The 18,513-nt window shown below is 45.5% G+C and overlaps 1 protein-coding gene across 1 annotated transcript; it reads right to left on the bottom strand.

The window, feature by feature from the left end:
- Positions 1–920: 920 nt before the first annotated feature.
- Positions 921–17,233, bottom strand: fam102bb (family with sequence similarity 102 member Bb; the record flags this gene model as incomplete). The annotated part of the gene is made up of 11 exons (XM_080540172.1): positions 921–963; positions 1,107–1,173; positions 2,254–2,390; positions 2,673–2,931; positions 4,604–4,702; positions 6,020–6,111; positions 10,037–10,083; positions 10,917–11,033; positions 11,503–11,532; positions 11,708–11,828; positions 17,085–17,233. 11 exons carry the CDS (start codon positions 17,231–17,233, stop codon positions 921–923), a joined length of 1,161 nt encoding a protein of 386 aa, XP_080396298.1.
- Positions 17,234–18,513: the final 1,280 nt, after the last annotated feature.

Genomic DNA, 18,513 nt, shown 5'->3' on the forward strand with positions numbered 1-18,513 from the left:
TCTCTGCAGAACAAAAAGAACAGACAACCTGAACAGTTAAACTTTAACCTGAGTCTGCTTTGAGATGCAGCAAACAAAAGCCTGACCTTATTCAGAGCGTCTCTATCATCCTGTCTCTCCTGTCCCTTCCTTCCTTCCTTCCAGACGGATAAACAAAGGGCGGATTGGGTCGGTTCTGATAAGGTTTTGGATTTCCTCCTGTAATGAGATCAGGTCCCAGAGACGGGGACAGCAGCAGAGCAGGGTCACCTTCACTCCTCCCCCAGCCCTGCCTCTGCACACTGCTGTCCACTACTGGTGGATTGTTAGCATAACAACTAAATAGTGGCTAAACTATACCACTTACTGTACCAGCGTCACACACGCACACGCACAGGCACGGACGGACGGACGGACACACACACATGTGGCAGAGCATCTGATGGAACCACAACACACAGACGGGTTTGAGATACCAAAGACAACATCTTTTAGCAGCTCGTTGGTGAACATAAAAGATAAAAACCAAAGATTAAAATAATAAAATTTGTGAAAAACAAAAAGACTGATATTTAGGGAATGTATTCAAAAAGCATGGCATCATCCAATTTAGCAAAAGCTTCATTCTGACAACCAATGCAACAGACCACAGAATCCATCCATCTCTAGAGATCAAAGGAGAAGTCAGCTCTTCCCCCCTATGAAAACTCACATTGCGGTTTTGAATAGTCCAGTCAGAGATGGAGGCATGGTGATGCTCTTGACTTCACAGAACACATCTATGGGAGGGACTACGGTGCACAGAGTCAACAAGTCCTCCAGTGGGCGCTGTTGCAGTCTGTTCGGTTTGGCTGAGGTTGGATAAAATGTGCTGCTGGAATAAAGAGAGACAAAACGGACCCCACCTCCACCTCCACCCATCTCCCAGGAAGGTTGTAGGTCTAACGTTTTATCACCACCTGTTCATACGCTCCGGCACCGACCCTAAAACAACGGGAGACACGAGAGAAAGAAGCACTTAGCCACTATCTCAATATCTGGTTGAGGGGGAAAATGGATTTAATAAACACATTTTAAGAAGCAGCGATTGAAGTTGATGTGTACATGCAGGCGTTTGTAGAAGGCACCTGGTAGGGAGGTGACTTCCAAAGGCAGTGCTTCCCCCTGGTCCAACAAACAACCGCAAGCCTTCCTCTGAAACAGACAACACACACACAGTTTGAGTCGGATTCATTTTGCAGTGGGAATGCCAAAAGTCCTTTCATCAGAAGAGGGTGGTTGCTAGGCAATCTATAAATAATCCCTTATTGACAGGAGCATTCTTTTTCCAGCATTCTGCTGTAGAGGAGGACGGGTCCTTGAAGAGTGCAGAGATCAGATGACTGCGGTACAGACATTCATTAGGCTGATCAGAGAAGGCTGGTGGAGGTAGAAATCAGGAGACAGGCTCGTGGTAACCCAGGGCATGGAATTCCACTCCATGCATTACAATGAGGCCGTCCTCTGATTACTGCTTCTACCAACGGTTGGTAGCTTCTATGGCTGGCAGTAATCTTATCTCTGCCTACTGTGTCCTCACGCACAGCCACGCAACCACAACAGAACGTAGGGGGAGGTAACCATAGTAAGAAGAACATACTCCACAACGCTGAGGTCACCAACACTGAGACAACTCCGTGTGTAGTGGAGGTGATTTGTAAATCACTCTCTGATGATCCTGCCTGAGACAACTCCCTCAACTCGCCCTTGGAACTTGGCAGAGCAGCTTTCTCGTATTTGACACTCTGGTCATGGACTAATCTCCAGAACACACAACATTTGAATAATCTCGTCTCCCTGGGAGAGTTCAAAGCTCTGATTAAGAATTCTGACAGGAGAGTGCAATTGCTATTCCTAAATTGGATTTGATCATATTTATCTGTTGTCCCGTGTCTGTTTTTATGATGTTTTATACTCCAATTTTGTAACCATGTACTTGTGCTGGTGTGCTATTTTGGCCAGGTCTCCCTCGAAAAAGAGATTTTAATCTCAAGGGACCTCCTGGTTAAGTAAAGGTTAAATAAATTAAGTAAATAAATAAATTCTCTGGGAACCTTTATGCCCTGATTGGACAATAAACTAGGGAAACTACTGGTTCATGGGGAGTTGGAAGGAGGTGAAGTCTTCATGGTTGGAGGTCTAGTTAGTTAGTTAGTGAGTTGGTTAGTTACCTTCATGGTCGTGGTGAAGTCTAGTTAGTTGGTTAGTTAGTTAGTTGGTTAGGTGGTTAGTTACCTTCATGGCTGGAGTCCAGCAGACTGGGGGTGAAGTCCTGGCTCTGGAGGATCTTCTCCACCACGTCATCTGCGTCCACCCGCGTAGCGTCCACCCTCGTCGACTGACCCTCCATGGAGTCCTGCTTCACTGGGTGCCTGGAGGGGGGGGGGAATCAGAGCAGAGTCAGAGGGGCAGCAGCACAGACATTACACACCTCACCAACAGCACACATGCACTCGGACAAAAAGCCTCTTAACTCCTCAACTAAATCTACTATGAATTACTTTTATCCACAAAAAGATATTTCTCTCCCCACCACCCACAAAGGCAAGACTCCATCTCAGTAGTAGCAGTAGGAGGAGCTGGCCTAGATGTGACGCTGGCCTTGGGGGACAGGGAGAGGGGAGGCCAGGACATCGCCCCCTACTGGAGCTTACCTGTTGAGACGTTCGCAGGACGAGGCGCTGCTCACTGGGGTGTGGATACTGGTGCTGGAGGAGGAGGAGGGGTGTTCAGGCAGGGCCGTGCAGGCTGCTGAGGCCCCGGCAGTAGGGGGCGTTGTCCTGGCCTCCCTCTCCCTGTCCTCGCTGGGCTCAGGGATGCTGGCGATGCCAGTGGAGGCACTGCCCACGGAGGTGTTCCTGCGATGGGAGAATTCTGATAGGCTGGAGGAGCGGGAGTGACCCGTGCTGTAACCTATAGTCAGGAGGTCAAAGGGCAATGAGGGGATAGTTATGTTCTGCATTCAGCCACACACACACACTGACATAAGGTCAATTGGATACTAGGTAGAAGAAGAAAAAAAACACATACGTCTACATGCAGCACACACCTAAATGTTAGAGAGCAGTTTTGTGTTAGGGAAAGTTAGCTAAGGTAGTTTGAATGGAGCAGACTCAAGCCTTGCAGTGTTGATTAATGATTTAGCAGCTTAGGGACGCTTGCGCCCACACACTTACATGTCACGGCAAATTGTTAATGTAGAGGTGCTGTTTCTGAATGTACTGCCAGGGTGAGAGAAGAGAGAGAGCGAACCTCCCACGCACTCGCAACGGGCTCACTTCCAGCCGCCATTCGTGAGCTAAACTAAGGGAGTCTAAAAATGTCTCTTCTAAGCAACTCAGTATCTACCACAATCAAATCTAATACTTTTAAGCTACAGACTTCTTCATCTTGCTTTAGTGTCTGTAGGAAGCTAGCTCCTTAGAGATGGACAGTAGGGACAGCATTAACAGAATGACATAAGGGGTTGGGTGTACCCACCTTCCACCATACCCTTTAGTAAGGGGGACCTGATATGCCTTTCTCTAATGGGAAGACAGAGTGTAAATTGCTCTAACAATCTAATCTAATCCAATCTAATCCTCCTTGATAAAGAGGAGGAAAAGTGTGTGCGTGTGTGTGTGTGTGTGTGTGTGTGTGTGTGTGTGTCTGTGTCTGTGTGTGTGTGTGTGTGTGTGTTACTTAAAGCTCTGAGAGCTCTTCTCACACAGACTGACAAGTGGGCCAGACAGCTAGCCAGACCGTTAAGGTGTCTGGCCATAGGATACTAATTCAAAAGCCTCCCTCTTTCAATTAGATAATAGAATTGCACAGTAAAACTAGGTTAGGGATACGTGGCCACCGCGCAGACACCAGGCACAGCCAGACTCAACTGAAGCAGAAGAGCTCCCCCCCCCTAACTCTGCAGGTGAGATAAGTGGAGAAAAAAAGAAAATGGCCTTGAATAAGCAGAGAGGGTAAAATGGCCGGAACGGTACTTTAGCTGTATGCTCGACTCAGTCATGAAGGCTCGACTGACACGTCTTTGCCTAGCTGAGTTAGCTGTGTTGTACAGTAAGTTAAAATAGAATGGTGGAGGTATGGAAGAACACCAGTGGAGGCTGGTGGACGTAGAAATACAATGAGACTATCCTCCGGTTTCTACCTCCGCCAGCCTCCCCTGGAAGACCTAGACTTCCGACGACTTGTGGGAGAGTGACGTTGGAGTGAATGAGGATACCGGTGGTCAGATACCTTCTAGTGCTGCTCTTTCCTTGCAACGTTTCCTGCCATCGTCACTTTGTGACATTTTCAAACAAGATCAAGAAAAAGTCGCTAGGTAAGGGAAAAGTATGTGTGTGTGTGTGTGTGTGTGTGTGTGTGTGTGTGTGTGTGTCTGTGTGTGTGTCTGGCTGTGTGTGTGTGAGAGAGCGAGAGAGTGTGTGATAGTGAGAAAGTGTGTGTGAGTGTGAGAGTGTGTGTGTGTGTGTGTGTGTGTGTGTGTGTGTGTGTGTGTGTGTGTGTGTGTGTGTGTGTGTGTGTGTGTGTGTGTGTGTGTGAGTGAGTGAGTGCGAGAGAGTGTAGAGTAAAGTGGAGAAGAGCCTACCTGAGACTTTAGACTGCTGACTAGCGTAGCTGGATGTTCGCGAGTGGCCACAGCCCGCAAGCTCGTCAGGAACAGAGGCACACTTCCCCTCGCGGTTCTCTGTCAGGTGTGAAAACAGGAGAGGGTTGCTTGTGAATGGGTTGTAACCGGGGGGGGCTTATGAGTGGGTTGGGAGAGGACTGGGAGGTGGGTTTGTGAATAGGTTGGGACTGGGAACACAGTGATATCTCCATGACTATGGTCAGGGTGAGAAGATGAACCTGGGACAACCACTGAGGACGACACACCCAGAGAGTGGAGAGATGGTGAGAAACCCTGCATGCGTGAGCGTGTAACCCTGTGTACGACATGTACGACATCCGCTCCCCACCGTCCCCTCAACCGCACCTTAGCAGAACATGACGGTCTACATTTCTGATGCTGCTGAATCATAGATCCCTCTCATCGTGTCTGAGGCACATGTGTGTTTCCATTAATACTGTAAGAAGTGTGTGTTTTATGCACATCATGGAACAGACACTTCACTGAGGACTAACACACGCGCGCACGGGCACGTGCACACACACACACACACACACACACACACACACACACACACACACACACACACACACACAGTCCTATTTTTAACCATGTGAGAGTGAGTACAGCCCCCCGGGGGTACACAGCAGCCCAGAGTGCAGCAGAGAATCAGACTGAATTATACATGAAAGAGCAGTCAGTGTTTTCTGGGGAAAAGAGCAAACAACCCTTCACAGAAAGAGAGGAGAGGGGGATGGAGGGAGGAGAGTGAGAGTGGTCTTCTCGCATACACATGTTAGGTACATTATGACACGTGCAGAGCAGCTGAATCACACACTGGTTAGTGAGTTAGAGTGAGACGCGCACGCACACGCACACGCACACGCACACGCGCACGTCCTGCATTAAGTGGCTGTGGATTAAGTAATCAACGTGTGCAGGTTAGACAGACAGCCGCCTTGCTGTTGAATTATCACTGGATTGAGTCAGACTGTCTGCTCCCACTGTCAGACACTATTGTTCTTTCTTTCTGAGAGAAAACTAAATAAATTAAATTCAATTAATACATTTGAACACACTACACTGCACACACTGCACCAGCACTGAGCCAAGCAACTGCATGAGCTCCCTTTATAGTCATATGTTCCTCACTTCCTGGTCCTGGCAGGCTTTCGCTCTTTTGAATCTCAACTGTCAAATAAAAAGAATACGCTGTAAATGGCTTGATAACCTTTAATCTGCCAGACAACATAAAGCGCGCACACACACACACACACACACACACACACGCACACACGCACACACACGTAGAGTAGAGTAGAGTAGAGTAGAGTAGAGTAGAGTAAAGCCTTTTTGAATATTCAAAATGACCTCAACCAGGGCCTACGTCCTTACCCAGAAAGGCTGTCTGTGTGTCTCCCTTCCTCTCCTCCAGCAGGCCCTCTGCTTCTCCCTGTACGCCTACGGTCGTGGCTGTGGACGGAGGCCTGGAGGGGACAAACAATATAATAACATTATATAATATAGCAGACACTTTCAGCCAAAGTTACTGACTGTACAGTACAGTGAGTTTACTTTTTGTGGGGGGTATATATGGCCCCAGCGGGAATTGAACCCACAACCCCGGTGTTGCTTGCCATCTCCATTCTGTACCAACCGAGCTATAGCTTTTGCTGTTGAAAATTGAGTTACTACTACCATCATGTGACTGACATATTGACCATGAAATGTACTGCACCATTCCCAGATAAGATAAGATTGTATTGTCTGTTTGCGAATGAATTTGCTTTACATCCAACATTAATTCTCCATCCGTAGAGCTTTCCTAATGCTATTACTTCTCTGTTTTTTCCAAGAACATTTGTCTCTCCTTGACACTCTAGTCCCCAATGAGCCTGACCTCCTGCTGCTCGACAGCCTGCTGACTCCCTCCCTCCCTCCCTCTCTCTCTCTCTCTCTCTCTCTCTCTCTCTCTCTCTCTCTCTCTCTCTCTCTCTCTCTCTCTCTCTCTCTCTCTCTCTCTCTCTCTCTCTCTCTCTCTCTCTCTCTCTCTCTCTCTCTCTCTCTCTCTCTCTCTCTCTCTCTCTCTCTCTCTCTCTCTCTCTCTCTCTCTCTCTCTCTCTCTCTCTCTCTCTCTCTCTCTCTCTCTCTCTCTCTCTCTCTCTCTCTCTCTCTCTCTCTCGCCTGGGGTTATAGCACATACTGTACATTTCAGGGTCATCCTTTTGCTCCGGGAACGGTTGCAAACATTTTGAACACAGCCTCTCTCTCTCTCTCCCTCCCTCCCTCCCTCCATCCCTCCCTCTCTCTCTCTCTCTCTCTCTCTCTCTCTCTCGCTGTGTAAGGAGCATCGAATAATAATTGATTGCCTTTATATAGCGCCTTTCTAGACACCCATAGCTCTCACATTGTACAGGGTGGGGGCTGGGCTCCACTCTAAGAACTCACCACCTCATCACCTGATGTCACAGCAGCCGCCGACAGCCAAAAGAACTGCACACTCATCTAGAACCCTCTGACACAGCCAATGTGCTGTCTTGACGCAGGTCCAATGCTGTACAAGTCTAATGCACTGAAGCTGGGGAGGCGGACATTGGAGGACGGGCTCATTGTAAGGCATGAAATGGAATCAGGATTCCTTTCCAAACACGTGTTTGATAGCATCCCTCGTTCTATTATCCCATGCATTACAATGAGCCCGGTTTCTACCTCCACCAGCCTCCCCTGCATTACATCATAGATCTCAAGAGAAGACATTGCTAGGCAGCTGTGCATGCTCATTTAGGGGCCTCTGTCTGTACCCCACACAAGAACACATCTGGGGGAAAACCTTGCATGGCCAGACAACAATTTCATCCAATAGGCTGGTGGAGGTACAAATCGGAGGGCGGGCTCATTGTGTGTGTGTGTGTGTGTGTGTGTGTGTGTGTCAGGGTTTCCGTTAACCGGTAATTACCGGTCTTTGTCCGGTAAAATGTGTTGAAGTCCGACAAATTGAAAACTCGTCGGACATAATGTCCGGTGAAAATAATTCCCTCTAAGCACAATTTGGCTTCGGGCCACCATTTTCAGCTGAGCACCAAACACACACACACTCATACACGCACAACACTGCCCGAGAGAGAAGGACCCGCCCCCTTTAGTTAGCCTGCCCGAGAGAGAAGGACCCGCCCCCTTTAGTTAGCCTGCCCGAGAGAGAAGGACCCGCCCCCTTTAGTTAGCCTATAGCCTATAGGCTAACTAAAGGGGGCGGGTCCTTCTCTCTCGGGCAGTGTTGTGTGTGTGTGTTTGGTGCTCAGCTGAAAATGGTGTCCCGAAGCGGAGCGGATAACAAACGAAACGGACAACATTTACACTATGGAGACAAACTTCAGCGATATGATCTAACAGCCGGTCTTCAGGACGACATACAAAAACAGTTATGTTCTCCTCATTGTCATACTCCCGAGTCCGATTAAGTATGATTTGACAGGCAGCTAAACGAAATGCCTTCCCAACCAGCGAGACCTGGGGGGTATTCCATCAACGTCGCTAAAGGAAAATCCTGGCTTATTTTTGATAACTCTCGCGAGATTTATCGGAATATGCCTGTATATTTTTAGGAACCCTCGCGAGACTTTGTCAGACTAAACCTGGATTTTCTTTTAGCGATGTTGATGGAATACCCCCCTGGTTATAGAAATGACGTTGTTTTATTGATTAAAAAAAAAAGGGTAAAACTGGAAAGAGAAAATAGAAAACTCACATTAATCCCAAACAATTTAACAAACTTCAGTTAACGTAATGTGGAGTCCGTTCATTGATCGATGCTGTCTGTTCAGTTCCCAGTGAGGCGCCCGTTCAGCGCTGGACATAATGGCATAGCGCGCATGCGAATCATGTTATATTATTATATATTATATAGCTCGCATCTAATCGTATCGGATGAGAAATAGACATTAAATGGCATATATAGGCCGCTACACAACAGTAATCACCGCGACAAACAGCTATATTAGATTTGGAGAAAAAAAAATATGATTTAGATTTTTTTTTTTTTTATTATATTTTAATATGATGACCGGAATATATCACGTTTGTCCGGTAATTCAAAATCTTCCCGGACACGATGTCCGGCGGCAAATTTTTCTAACGGAAACCCTGGTGTGTGTGTGTGTGCTCAATCCATTACAATGAGCCCATCCTCTACCTCCACTGCTATAGGCATAGTCCACGCAGCTGCTCAACACAATTCCCTCATTCTTGGATCCAGTCCCGTAGTGGACATTGGCCAACATGGCCGAAATCACCCTGGTTTACAAACTGGAGGGATGAGGGGTGGGGGATGAGCAAGCCCCCTCCTTTCGTAACTTGATCTCATATAAAGCCTCCTCTAGCCTAATGCCTGTGCTGGAAGCTCCCTTCATCCCTGTGCTAGAACTCTCCCTATCATACAAACATGCAATCTGGCTTGTTCAGTTGGGCAGAGACTGACACAGCCCTGAAGGCCTTGGGCTTGTTCAGTTGAGCACTCATAGGTAGAGTGTGTGGCATAGCTGTCACATAGAATAGGGAAGTGTGTCAACTATTTACAACATAGTTGGTTTATTCGGTTAGACACAAAACCGCTAATAGTCACAGGGCCTGATCCACTTGGCCTTTTTGCACCAGTGTTCCTCAATTCAAGATCAAACATCCAAAAAACAGAACTGAAAATGAAACTGTCTTAATTTGTGTTTTATTAAAAAAAGAGAAACAGGTGCAATTTGCAGCAAATGCTTAGGGAATCAGGCCATGAGTGTGCTGTATAGATTAGCTGTCACATAGAATAGTGAAGTCTGTCCTCTTTATATTGCAGTTCTATTTACAACATAGCCCCCAATGGGATACCTGCCCCAGGTTTCCTAGCTGCACATCTTTTAAAGTGGTATTAGGCCACATATACCGTATATAACATAACATGGTAGAAATAGTGGACAGAGGACAACCATTGATTTAATGGACAATGCATGTTCTTTCCCATAAAGATAATAATACAAATAATTTTACATATCATCTTGCACTTGATTCTTCTTGCTCAAACCTCCACTTAACCCCCACTCTAGCCTTTCAGAAGAATACCTGATGGAGGGGTGCTTACTGCAGTGTAGGTGGGCGGGTAAGCAAAGCATTGTTTTCAGAGGGAAATACTATGCAAATATGTTTGCTGTAGAGTGGAAGAGGGGATATCTGACTACACTTTGGATTGCATTCGAAACATTACAGATACCAGGTGAGGCTGGTGGAGGTAGAAATCTGAGAAATGCATGAGGAATGCATGCAATGAGCCCGTCCACCCAATTTCTGTCTCCACCAGCCTCCCCTGCCTCTCCTCCCTGACAGAGACATGAGAACATGGAATAGGCCATAATTGAGATAAGAATATCAACTTACGTTTTAAAACAAGGGTCGCCTGACATCAGTTGTGTGCCGATGATTACCTGTTGCAAACAAAAGCAAAACCATGATTCAAACTCTTTTGGTAGATAGAACCAGATAGAACCAGATAGAACCAGATAGAACCAGCTACGGGCCGGTTTACACCGCAAGCAGCAACCTCAGCAGCGTGTGTTTTTCATTTCGGCGCCCATGTTAACGGGTTAGAGCAGCCACACAGCCCATGTTAACGGGTTAGAGCAGCCATACAGTCCATGTTAACGGGTTAGAGCAGCCATACAGCGCGCGTGAGATCTGCGTCTCAAGTGTGTCTCACGCTGGCTGCCGCGGCACGCCAGCTAGAGAGTCGGACTCTTGTACATTTTTTACCCGTGCAAAGGTAAAACTCAATGTACAAAGATTGGGCTGGCAGTAGCAGCTCCGCAGTTAGAGCCGCAGAAGACACGCTGCCAGTATGGAAGCCGCAAGCGTGAGAGCTGCGTGTACACAGGTGTGTTCCGGGCTAAAGACCTCCAACTGAGCATTTAACTCTCCTACAGCTCCCACAGCACTTCACCAGGGGAGGCTAGTGGAGGTAGAAATCGGAGGACAGGCTGGTTGTAATGGAAGGAACTGAATGAGGAATGGTATCACACACTTTCCATGCATTACAATGAGCCCATCCTCTGACTTCTACCTCCACGGCAAAGGACATTTACATCAGTGTACTGCACTAGTAGCACGTTATACACATAACCGTACAATCATTGTAGTGAATGTTGGGTTTATGTACGTTTACATTTTTCCGTCGTGTTTTTAGGAGCTGTTCTTTAACGATGCAAAAGGACATTTCTGTGTACTAAACAGACAATAAAAGCTGATCTTTTCTTATCAGGACCTTGAGGATGGAGTTGTCCTGCCTCGTGTTCTTGGTGTCGTATCCCTCCAGCAGACACCTGCGGGTCGTATTCCCAGAACCGGCGAATTCTGCCAGATTCAGGTCTGCAAAGCCGAGCTAGGTAGATAGGACAGGACAGGGTCAACCTCCAGCTGAAGTTTACTGTTCTGGGCTGTTTGTCTCACTCAGGGGAAGCTGGTGGAGGGAGGAATCAGAGGACGGGCTCATTGTAATGCCTGGAATGGAATAAGAAATGGTATCAAACATGCCACTCCTCATTCCATTCCATGCATTACAATGAGCCTGTTCTCCGATTTCTTCCTCGTGTTCCCATTCTACTTTTAGTCAGTCTCTGTTTGTTCCTCAGCAGTGGTAAATATTTAATCATTAAAATTAACGATTGACTGTATCTCTAATGGCCTCGCATTAATCATGTAACATCTAACATTATTACATAACTCTCACACCAATTCTATCTACAGGCAGGGAGGGAGACATCTATACACAAAGCCACCTAAGCAGTCGATTCAAGGTAACTGTATGTTGGAACAGAAAACAAGAGGGGGGGAAAAAATGTATATGATACCTTTGCATACGTCTTCCCACCCTTCAGCTCCTGCGAATGTCAAACCATAAACTCATTAAACGTGAATGTAAAAAGAGTGACAATGACTGAAATATACACAACATGCCATCAGTAATGTCAATCTAGGAATTATTTGTTTCCACTTGAAAGAGAGCATAATGGAGTGTGTGAATGGGAGTTTGGCGACCATAGTCCGGTCCCATACCTTCCTGACGGATACGCGACACACACAGGGGTCCAGAACACCCGTCCCAGCGCTGGCACTCATCTTACAGGGGAAGGAGAAGGTCTTCCTCCAGCGCACAGAGTTAGACTGAACCTGCTCCCTGCTCAGAAAAACACACACAATGCAACTATGAAATTATGAAACTATGAAGTCACATTCATACACACACAACACAACTATGAAGTCACATATTCATACACACACAACACAACTATGAAGTCACATATACACACACACAACACAACTATGAAGTCACATATACATATGCACACAACACAACTATGAAGTCACATATACATATGCACACACAACACAACTATGAAGTCACATATACATAATGCACACAACACAAAACTATCATCATGTGCTAGTGGACGTTCTCACACGTCAATGGGTGCAAATTGCCAATGCTAGTAGTATCAGAGGGATCATGTTGTTTTAAAGGCTGTCTGTAATGGTCAAACATAATAGGTTATTGATTCCAGATCCTCACAACCAACCACTGGCAGGATAATGATTAGTTGAGCTTGAGTACTTAACCCTGTGCTGCTGAGAAGCTCTTCATACTGTAGTCCATTGATTATTGTCCTGTTTGAACCGGGTCCATTTACTAACCCTGCTTTACATAAAGAGAGACTAATGTAGAACCATGAAGAAGTGTGTGTTGTACTGTGTGTGTGTGTGTTGGACAGAGAGTGAGAGTGAGGGTGAGAGAGAGAGAGAGAGAGACTGAGTGAGAGAAAAGGGTGAGAAAGCGTGTGCGCATGTGTGTGTGTGTGTGTGTGTGTGTGTGTGTGTGTGTGTGTGTGTGTGTTAGTAGTATCCCAGTTCTCCAGATGGCTCCTCTTCTTCTGGCGTCATCCCTAACCTCACCCACTCACCTCACCACCCCCCTTCTGTCAGTTCCACTCAGATGCACTCCAGCCATCCTGACCTCTCACGAAACGGAGGTTCACCTCTGTATTGAACAGATGACTATGTCTTTTGAAATAAAATGATAGCATGAATGATAGAAATGAACTACAGAAATAAAACGCAGCCTCTAAACCAATCTGATTTGTGAACGAGAGCTCGTGGAGGGGAGAACCAAGAATTCAGCTTAAAACAAACGGCTTAAATTGACTTAATTCCAACTCAATCCATACCCAGAATGCAAAATGGTGAGACCTCCAATGCTAACAGAGGGAAAACACACATCAACCCACACCGTCCCTCATCCTTGACTACATGACATCTTCTTACTGCATTTCATTGTCTAGTACTTGTACTCTGCAATGACAATAAAGTAGAATCTAATCTAACCTTGAGAAAACACTGTCCTCCTCACACTCAAACAGCGAACTCCCAATCAGCCGAGACCATGCCCCTGGGCATAACTATCAAGGTATAACTAAACGATTACCTATACTGTATTCAGAACTCTGTGTAGTCAGATCCAATTACTGTATGTGATCAAGCCGGGCCTCAACACTACATAATGAGAAGCTTTGATAAGGTTAGCCTCTTATCTCACTAGATGCTGTATCAGTGTATCAGTACTGTAATGGGATGCAGTCCCGTAAGGGGACACGTCCGACCTGCGAACCCAACCGATGTTGAATTCCCGAATCGTTTAACATTTGGTTAGGGTCAGGATTAACGGGGATGTTGGTGAAGTGTGTTCCCTCGGTCTCTCCTGTACTGTCAGGCTAGTTGTTCTGTGAGGCAACGGCAACACTGACTTGAGGGAAACTTACTGTTGCATTCTCTCTGTTCTTTTTCCAGGACTTTCCAAACTTTGGTAACCATGGAGACCTGATGAAAACCTAGCACTAGAGATATCCCTCTGGCAGACAAAGCAGAAACAGTGACTCTCACAATGGAAAGCCAAGATGAAGAAAAGGGGAGGGGGGGGGAGAGAGAGAGAGAGAGAGAGAGATAGAGAGATAGATAGAGAAAGCAACCCATTGCCCCATTGCAGAGAGCGAGGATGAATCACAGATTGGAATTCATTCCCCCAGAGTTAATCAGGTTCTGTTTATACAACAAGCTCAATGTGATTTTCAGAGAGGCAGGAAAGAGTACCGAGGACTGTTCCCTCCTCTCCCTGTTTGAGCATCAGCCTCACAGCTTTGCGGTCGTTGTCTTTTAATAGATCTATGTGGAACATTCGCCGGCCCCAAAAAACTAAAATGATTATTTTTATGAAAACACACTCAGGGCTTCACAATGAATCATATGCTCTTCAATCCTGTGGGGGATTATACACTACTGCAGAGTTCTATCCCACCTCATCCATAGTTCAAATGATCCATGTGAATGCTAGTACGGACTTGACCGTTTGTTATTCTGTGAAGCTTATCTCCATCAGGGGAGGAGGACGGGTTCATTGTAATGCGGGAATGGATTGAGGAATGGAATCAAACACACGTGACACCATTCCTCATTCCACTCCATGCATTACAATGGGCCCGTCCTTTGATTTCTGCCTCCTCCAGCCTCCCCTGGTCTCCATCAATCATGCTGACACTCAGTGTCAGGACATTGGCACGTGATGAGATCTCTATGAGAAACACACACATTATGCTAGGAGTGAACAGACATTATTCCTGTGCATGGACATTGTTAGCTTGGTGTAGTGACAGCTCATGAATGTCAGTAAATGTTAACTGGGAGGCAACTGGGTGGCCTGGTCAGACTCTTTGTGTTGAGATGTAAAACAGTTATGATTAAGTATCCTAAGTATTATAATTAAGGTTAGGGTAAGGGTTGGTTACGGTAAGGGCCGTCCGAAGGATCCCACTTAGCATCTACCCATGACTAGTGACTGCTGAGGGCACAGCAGCACATGGAGGTAACGGCATTGGGGACTATGGCCTGACTCACAGTGAAAAGGAACCCAGACAGACACGCGATTCTAGTCACTCCACTTGCTGAGAGGAACTTTTCATGAGATTAAGAGGAGGCTTTTTTGAGCATTTTAAATTAAAGTCTAAAGCTTGCCCAATGTCCTCAGCCCTGCATAAGCTCCGTCTCACGCCTGCAGATTTTACAAGCTTATCTGGGAGAAATTCAGTAATCTGAACCCAGCTCTTGCCCCGAAGTCATGAGGACACTAGTACCTGGCAGAGAGATGCAAAACAATGCCCACGAATCAGAGAGACGTGACCACCTCTACAGGAGAATACCTACTGTAGCTAAACAAACGGGAAAAGGTTCATATTAGAGAAAAGTTTTCTGGGGCTACAATGATACAATTGACCAATGTGACCAATCACATTCCCTCTCAGGAAAATAGACCTTGAGCTTAGAGGTGTGTTGGCAATAAGTGCTGATTCACAAAATAACATCCTAATTAATTATTTAGCCTACTAATAATAACGCCACGGGAGCATACCTTGACACAAACCTTAGCCAGTAAATTAGGCTACAGCAAGCCATACTCTGGTGAAGAATTGTGGGTGTATGTTTATATCTCATCACCATGAATCAGATCACCCTGGAGCTGAGAGACTGCTTTCAGGGGCAAGGGAGAGATCTGATGAATCATGAAACCAACAGAACTCACATATGAATCATCACAAAGCTATAGATGGGGGGGCATGGATCTGACTTGTTATCACCTATGTGTGACGATGGAGGATCCCTCCACTGGGAGATTCTAAGGATGTTCTGTTAACACAGGCAATCATCAGAGGGTCATACCTAGCCCAGAGCTCACTGTGTGTGTGTGTGTGTGTGTGTGTGTGTGTGTGTGTGTGTGTGTGTGTGTGTGTGTGTGTGTGTGTGTGTGTGTGTGTGTGTGTGAGAGAGTGATGAGTCAGAGTCAGTAGATCCCCACAGGAACTACATGATGACCTACCAGTCAGGTCACTACTGATTAGCCAGGTAAACAACGAATCAAGATGACAGAAAACAGCAACAACGTGTCTGTCTCTCCCAGTCCAATATGCACAGGCGTCTGTAGCCTACTGCATATTCAACCTGAACTCTGGCCACATAGGTCAAAGGCCACAAAGGTCAATCACAGCAGGGGACCTGTCCCATCCCAGGCAGTCTTGACTCACCAACCAATCAATGCTCTTTGGCACCTGCATGTTGGACATGTTATCTGTTATGATGAGGTTTAGCTATCTACCTAATTGATACTTTCAGATGGGTGGGAAGATGGTAACGAGTGATTGTCTGAGTCTGTTTCATCTTGGGAGTTGGGAGATTAAGTTTCTCTCTCTCTCTCCCTAAATCACTAAACTATGATAATTCATAGATGTAGCATAAGTGCACATGCACACCAAAAATAAATACCATTACAACATTATACAACATTTAGATATAGCCTCAATTATCCGGATAGACCCATACAACCAACAATTTTACCATTGCATTGACTTCCACCCTGCACTTAAAACACTGTGGGTTTTACTCTGAACCTTCCTATTTCGACATATTTATGAATGAATGAATGAATGAATGAATGAATGAATGAATGAATGAATGAATGAATGAATGAATGGTCTTTATTGTCATTAATACAGTACAGGTACCATACAACGAAATTTAGGAGGGGGGGCTCCCCTGGTGCTTGGAAAAAGACTAAAGACAAGAGGGCCAAGGGTAAAACAAGAAGGGAAAAGAGCTGGTTGACATAAATAAAGGCTATGTACACTATCTACTATAGTACTATACTACTGTCTATACTATACAATAAAACACTGTGCTGTACTCTATCTATGCTATGCTATAAATATCCTAACTTTTCCTATATCTGAACCTTATGTACACAAGGGTTGTCATATTGCACATAGTATTGTTGCACATTCATTAAAGTGTTTTTATTCAAAAGACAGACTTGCTTTGTTCCAGCTGCATCTCTCTCTATCTCTCACTCCATCTTAGCTAGCTGCTGCTGCTGGTTTGATACTGTCAACATCAGACCAGCATTACGTGACGTTAGAATGATAAGGTTCTATCTCAATTTTTGTCAACATTTTGTTTTTTTACATAATCTGATCCATTAGGTGTTTATTAATGCCTGTGTGGTGTTATTTTTTAAAATGTTGACATTTTTGAGTTAGTAATTCATAAAATACAAAGGTTCCATCTCACAGAACATAATGGAATGTAAAACTTTGACGCTCAATATCTCTGAACTGCCCTAAACGGAGATAGAACCTTATCATTCTAAGCTCACGATAGAGAATGTATGACAGGGCAAAGCAAGCTAGCTACTATAGCTACAACACAGCCAGGCAGACCTAAACCAGTGCTAGCTTAGCCATAATACTAGCATCGTCGTAAAGCTGTTGGGAAAAGTCTAGTCACTTAGAAAAAAGACAAAAGACCTTTTATGAGCTTAGCTTTAGCTAAAGATTCTCACCTAGACGACTCCTCGGAGAAGCCGCCGCCGTCCAGAAGTCGCACTTTACAGAACAGCACCCCGTTGACGAAAGGCACAGAGGAGAGCTCGTCCAGCTCGAAGTCCACTTTAAACTTGAATTTCTTTTTCTTCATCATCATGAAATCCATACATACACCGTCGTCTGTTTTCGGCCAGAGCGGTCTGAATGTGTTCACAGTCTGAATGGGACGTGAGTGAGTCCCTTTCTAGGGGCGTTCAGACCTCGACGTTACCTCAGCCCATTGTTGGCGGGTGACAGATGGGGGGAAGCCCGTTCTGCTCTGCAAGGCGCTCCGCTCGCTCGCGACGTGTGCCGCGAAAGTCTGGTGCTCTGAAAGATGCTGGGGGCATCAACCAATGAAAATGCGAAACACGCCCCCATATTTGCATACAGATCTAATAATCGGGGAAAGAATGAAAGAATGAATGTGGAAAAGAAAGAATGAATGTGGAAAAGAAAGAATGAATGTGGAAAACAATGTGGAAAACAATGTGGAAAAGAAAGAATGAATGTGGAAAATAATAAATAAATATAGAAATGTATTTCGTTATACTGTGTGTATTCATTCATTTATTTGTTCATACATTCATTTATGTGTCTATATATTTATTGTTCATTTTGACAGACTTGGTCCTCCATAGTATGTAGAGAGCGAGGGAATCCTCGGACACAAATGGATCACTTGTCACTTGCTACTACATTGTTACTATCTTACTTTTTTCCCACTGAAAGCAACCCAGCTGCAATCATCGCATAAATGAAATTTTAGATATGCAGATGGTAGTCATATAATGTTATTATAAGCATCTCTGACTGCAGCTAGTCAAGTCGGCGTCGTGTATTACTACTGACAACAAGAGAGGAGGAGGCGGGGCCAGGGGATTTAAAGGGCCAGTTCAGTGCTTGGTGCTCAATTCAGACAGTGTAGCCTAGAATACTATTTAATAACATGTTACACAAAGATATAGAGCGATTATTATAAAACAGTTTGCTTTGTGTGTAGACATGGACATAATATAACGTGTGTGTGTGTGTGTGTGTGTGTGTGTGTGTGTGCGCGCGCGTGTGTGTGTGTGTGTGTGTGTGTGTGTGTGTGTGTGTGTGTGTGTGTGTGTGTGTGTGTGTGTGTGGGTGTGGGTGTGTGTGTGTGTGTGTGTGTGTGTGTGTGTGTGTGTGTGTGTGTGTGTGTGTGTGTGTGTGTGTGTGTGTGTGTGTGTGCAGCACAGAATCTGACAACACTTTCAGTGCAGCGGTATTTTGGCACCACCTAGTGGCAAAATTATGTATCCCGCACTTTGGAAGTACATTGTAGAGTTTAAAATCACAAGGAAACACACAAGCACACGCACACGCACACACACACAGAGGGAGATGTTATTTATTATTTTTATATATATTATTATTATG

The sequence above is a fragment of the Nansenia antarctica genome (genome assembly GCF_963989245.1).
Source record: "Nansenia antarctica genome assembly, chromosome: 1".
Classification (NCBI taxonomy): Eukaryota; Metazoa; Chordata; class Actinopteri; order Argentiniformes; family Microstomatidae; genus Nansenia; species Nansenia antarctica.